We start from the raw sequence: 5,682 nt of genomic DNA on the forward strand, positions 1-5,682 counted from the left end.
ATGGTTTTGAGCGCAGTGGCCTTAAGGACTTGTCCATTCAAAATAACATAAGATCACTAACATATTTTTGAAAGTTTTGTTAAACGATTTCCGAAAACATGCTTTTAATTATTTAAAATCAATTTTGATGAAGTATAAAATTAAATATAAAAATTACATTTAAAAATTTAAAATTAAATAAAAAATCAATTTAGGAGCGATTAGAAACATGATAAGAGTGGCTTTAACTATTATAAATTAGAAACTAGATTTAAACCCAAACATAATCACATGATCACAATGGAGAGAACTCACCCGCCTATTTTTCTTTCATTTAACATTGAACTCCTTTAACATTTTTTTAAGTGAAATTTAGTTCATTAATAGTAATAATAATAAAAAGGAGGTTTAAATATCATTTTGATCCCTATATTTTTAATTTTAGTTCATATACTTTCAAAATGTTCGTTTTAATCCATATACTTTGAACTTCAATTCATTTTGATACTTATATACTTTCAAAATATTTATTTTGATGTTTATACTTTCTTTGCTCGTTGAACTTTTAAAAATTGATCGCTTTCATCTTTTAAAAATGAAATAAAAATTAAAGTGAAGGGATCAAAATAATTAATTTTTAAAAGTTTAAGGACCAAAATAAATCAAAGTTGAATTTATAAGAACTAAAATGAACTTTTTAAAAGTATAAAGACTAAAATGAACTAAAAATTAAAAATATAAGGACTAAAATGATCATTTTAAAAGTATGGAAATCAAAATGAATCAAAATCTAAATTTAATTAAAGTAGTATTTAAACTTAATAATAATAATAATAATAATTATAATAAAATTATTATTAATATAATTATTATAAACAGTAAAATTGTTAAAAATATTTTAAATAATAGTTATGTGATTTTACTATATTTGTTCATATAAGTATTCGATTTCCTAAGGTAGTGTTTGAAAAGAAGCCTTTATTATTTTTATTAAAAAAAAAAAAAAAGAAAAAAAGAAAGGGAAGAACAGGTTGGTTTAGGAATTCCCTTTTTGGCTTCTTCAACATTTTGAGTTCTGAAGCTTCGCCAAACATCGTCTTCATTTTCGAACGCCAACTCTTGTGATTGATTATGAAGGTCCTAATTTATTTTACTTTTATTTCATTTAATTTGTGTTTCGACGAGGTTCTGGATTAAAGAACAAGTTTCTGTTTTCATTCTGTGTGTATCGAAGAAGCAGTTTGATTGATTTCTATTTCGTTTTCGTCAATGCTACCTTTGTAATCGATCCATCACTTCTCTTAAACCTACATTTGTTTATGCTTTAAATTCATTTCCACTTTCCAGTCTTCAATGTGCCGCGTGCTTGATTCCATGCAGATTGTAGTGAGAAGAAGAGGATTACAGTTCCTCTAATTGAAGAAGATTATGTAATTTTACTTATCATCTACTTAAAAACTGTGTTTAGTTTCTTCGCTTCGATTGTGCTATCTCGTTTCTAATTGATGAAAGATGAACTTTGATTTTGTATACCAGTTCATTTCCAGGTGGTTTCCTGTCAGCCCCAGGTTACAATATACAAAACAATGAGCAAACTTGTCCCTATCTGATTCTGAATATGCATTCTTATAGTATTACTTCCTTACTGTTTTATATAATAGTGTCTACATGTCAGATAGCATAATAATGATCAAATTTTCAAATATATAAGCCAAAAAGTAAAGTGCTGAAAGAAAAAATATAATGACCTTGTTTGAACAGGATCCATTCTATTGGTTGTATCCCTGTCATTGGGTTCTAAGAATGTATTAGAAGATTTATATATTTGTTGAACACTTTGGCATGGGTCAGTAATTTCCCTTCTCCATGGGGGAAACTAGGTAGCCGTTTCATAGTTGCAGGGGTGTAGTGCTTTGGTCTCTATCTCCCTTTCTCTTTATCTCTCTCTTTCTGTAGGAATTTCTTAGATTTGAATCTTCTATATGCCTTTTCTGTTGGGTATCAACTTACACCATTAAGTAGTTGAGAATTTTTCTCATTGTAAGGATTTTTCTCTCTCTACAATCCTCAATGCTGCGCACAATGGAATTTTAGTTGATGAAATGATGTAATTTAATCCCTTTGGGTGGTATGACGTGTAATGCATCTTATTTAAGTGATTAAAAGGTCCTTGATGCTTGATGGACTAATTGGAAGGTCATGATCTTTCTTGAACTAACCTACAATTTGAAATTACTTGAAAATATGTAGAGGAAGTATCCTGAATTATAATACATGTTTTTGCTAACTAATGCACACAGTTAGATTGGGCTGAAAGTAGGTTGCAGTTGCAGCTCTATTCATAGGTGTGAACAGTGCAAACAAAATGGAAAAGGAATCAAAGGGGTCTCGTGTAAGGGAGTTCATCAGGGAAAAAGTCCCAGACTGGGATGACGAAGTGGTGGCTACTGCTCGGTTCAAGGCATTTAGTGGGCAGAAATCTGATTGGGAACCCAGATACCAAGTTTGGAGGGATTTGATCATCACAATTGCTCGCAAATTCAACTTCATCTTCATAAAACCTTCTGAAATAAAGAATCAATGGTTTTCTCGAGGAGGGTTGTCTCCATTATGCCTTGACCATGTTCTGGTATTCCTTTCAACTAAGATGATTGTTTTCCATTTTTAATTAATTGATCTTTGTTATTGTTCTGTCCTATAATAGTCCACCATTCCATTCAGCATGTAATGTATATTGAGGGCGACATTATAAGACGTGGTGACATGCTGGATCCAAGGAGTGGCCAACTCTCCTACTTGTTCAAAAAATTAAGCAATTTGATGGGTACATCTAAAAAGAACCCCGACAGTTTGCTTCGTGATGATTACGTAGTTCTTGCCTGTGTATTACAGGTATATGCTTTAATTCTCCTCTCTTTTCCTTTTTCAAATCCTTTTTAGGTTCTCTACTTTTTCCGGACATGAATTGTTGAGTTCTGCTTTGGAATTTACTTCAACATTCATCTTAATGTTTCATCACTTTTGGTTTTTTCTTATATAAGTTTGATATGAAATATTTCCATGCTAAGGATAGAGCAGCTGAAGTTATCAAGTGTTTATCTCTTAGTAATTGGACCTCGTCCTGCATTATTACAATGGTGAAGTTCCAAAACATCTGTGGAGGACCTGATGAAGCGACTGTTATCTTGAGTTACTTGATTGGATATGGTAAAGCAAGGTATCTCTCTAAGGAAAAAAAGGAACTTCTAGAGGTATGCCATTATATCCTTTTGCATTTTTCATTCTTCATTTAAACACATTCTCACACTATTCTTATAATTTATAAAAATGAAAATTTAAGCTGCTTTGATTTTTGAGTAAGGCTGTGCAGCCTGCCTGAGGACTTTACTTTACTGGAAAATTGGTAATAAAATAATTTATAAGTTAAAAATCCAATGAATATTAAAGAATGTAAAGAATGTACCATGATAGGATCCTTACTTACTACCTATCTTAAATTTCTATCGACGTCTTTAGTTTTTCAGTGAGTTATTGCCTTCCGAGCTCACTTTTGATTTCTCTTTTCCCCCTAACCAGGGTGTAAAGATCTCTCTCACAGCAATGACAGTTCCTGGCATCACAACTCTCGATTATGACATTTTGCACTTAATTTGGACAACAGAAAAGCTTCAGCAACAACTTGATGTGATTGACCAGCGCTATGATGTGTAATTATTTATGGCTCTCAATGCTTCTATAAATTTTATTAAATCCTTCTGGCAGCAAATATATTAAATCCCATCACTGGCTTGATAAGACGTCTCTAAGTAGTTCACGATAAGATGGGGGGTGAAAACACTTGAGCAATTTTGTGTCAAGAGTGTTTGATTTTATCATCCATTAAAAATGTTCCCTTAGGTCCTCCACATCAATTTCTGGCTGTCCAAATAGAAGGCGTAATGGAACTTTTCGATGTTTGAGACTAGGATGGGTGGGATGACTGTAATTATATATAATGCAGAACTCTTCTTCCTATATATGCTTGTGAAGTATGTCTTTCCAGATAGCTCGTTGTCTTACGAGATTAAAGAAATTTTTTGTTGCAGGTCGAGACAATCTGCACTAGCTTCTTTGAAGTCTGGAAACAAAAAAACCGCATTGAAACATGCAAGAGAGTTGAAGATTACCACAGAAAGTCGGGAAAAAGTTGCATCTCTCTTAAACAGAGTGGAGGAAGTACTAAATGCTATTGCAGATGCCGAATCAACAAAAACGGTAGGTTACCATTTTCAGTTTTCTTCTTTGATAAGTGGAAGGTGCTCTGCCCGAACCCTTGCCTCTCTAAAAATGACAGAGTTGGAAAACTCGTAGCTTGAAACCATTCAAAAAACAAATACAAATTTTGAGCCACTAATAAATTGTTCTGGTTTGATGTCTTAGGTTTACTAATAAGTAATATCATACTCTGTTGGCAGGTTTCTGAGGCTATTCAAATTGGTGCTCGAGTAATGAAAGAACACGAGGTTAGTTGGGATCAACTCCAATATAGTTTGCAGGAAATAGAAGTAAGCATTGATTTACAAAAGCAAGTTGCAAGTGCTATAAGTACAGGTACTTTTTATTTTGCCCAGTTTCTTGTCTTTAGATGGATCATCTCTTAAAACTTGAAAAGTTCCTGTTTACTTAGTTTAGTACCCAATTAATCTTGGAACTTCTCTTTCATTATGATTAAACATGGCTCTGGGTATCATAGATTCAGCTCCATCTGGCTCAATTCCGGAAGATGAAGATATTGAGGAAGAGTTCAAGAAGCTTGAGTTGGAAGTAACAGCAGGCCAAAACCTTGACCCGTCGACATCAGAATCTGTGGTTAATATTGCAACTGGTGAAACAGTGGCTACAGTTTCTGACGATTTATTGAGCGATGCATTATCAAATCTAAAGCTAGTTGAAGAAACAGGAAACGTGACAGCGATCCAGAAGTCAAATTCTAAAAGCAAGTCGAAAATGATGGAGCTTGGCATTTCTTAGGTGGGTTCTCATGGAGCGGTTGACAATGGCAATATCAGCCCAATGTAACCTTCTTCTTTTGGTTGTCCTCTGTACTTTGTCAAAAGTCAGTGAAATTGATGTGCAAAATTGTTACTACAAAATCGCTGCTCTTTGTTCCTGAGTCAGCTATTGTATTACTGCTATTGATGTTTGATCTTGAAAATGTAAGATTGAGATTGTTGTATAAACTTCAAAGCGTGATTAATTTCAGACCTCCATTCTAAAAAACAAGGGGGGTGTTAAATTACCAAGTTCAAAGTGATTGTTGGATAGGTATATTAACTCAAATGAGTTCTAAATTTTCAATTTTGTGCTTATTAAGTCATATTTGATAATCATTTCAGCCCTATTTGTTACGAAATGGGGTCAAATTTTTAGTTTTTGAAAATTAAGTCTATTTTCTTTCATTTTCTTAGAAAGTACAAGAGTTGAAATTGTTGGGTTTTTGGCAAGTTATTGGAATTGAAGAATCTCACATTGGTTAAATTGAAGAATGTGGATGAGCTCCAAACCTATAAAAGGAGTCCATGCCCTTGGTTTTCAGTAATCCTAGTTAGAAACACTTTAAGTTTAGTAACTATAGTTAAATTTCTTTTGTATTCTCTAGTTTGAGAGTGAGAAAAAGATGTGAGTAGTCAAAAGCTTTGAGAGAATGTTATTGTAATTGGGGTC

General features: G+C 32.9%; 1 protein-coding gene across 9 annotated transcripts; it reads left to right on the top strand.

Annotated features, from left to right (window-relative positions):
* The first annotated feature begins 913 nt into the window (after nt 1-913).
* Nucleotides 914-5,268, top strand: LOC120068336 (SNF7 family protein). 9 transcript variants are annotated; one of them, XM_090308732.1, is made up of 9 exons: nt 946-1,116; nt 1,327-1,409; nt 2,280-2,608; nt 2,701-2,871; nt 3,048-3,230; nt 3,556-3,686; nt 4,065-4,233; nt 4,434-4,569; nt 4,712-5,268. In XM_090308732.1, exons 3-9 carry the CDS (start codon nt 2,345-2,347, stop codon nt 4,987-4,989), a joined length of 1,332 nt encoding a protein of 443 aa, XP_090164858.1. In that variant the 5' UTR covers nt 946-1,116; nt 1,327-1,409; nt 2,280-2,344; the 3' UTR covers nt 4,990-5,268. The 9 variants fall into 9 exon arrangements, with proteins under 9 accessions (XP_090164857.1, XP_090164858.1, XP_038875993.1 ...); XM_039020066.2 differs by having other exon boundaries at nt 978-1,116; nt 3,021-3,230; XM_090308734.1 differs by having other exon boundaries at nt 978-1,116; nt 2,313-2,608.
* The last annotated feature ends 414 nt before the right edge of the window (nt 5,269-5,682 follow it).

Source organism: Benincasa hispida, chromosome 12 (assembly GCF_027475165.1).
Source record: "Benincasa hispida cultivar pf3 chromosome 12, pf3_genome.v1.1, whole genome shotgun sequence".
NCBI lineage: Eukaryota > Viridiplantae > Streptophyta > Magnoliopsida > Cucurbitales > Cucurbitaceae > Benincasa > Benincasa hispida.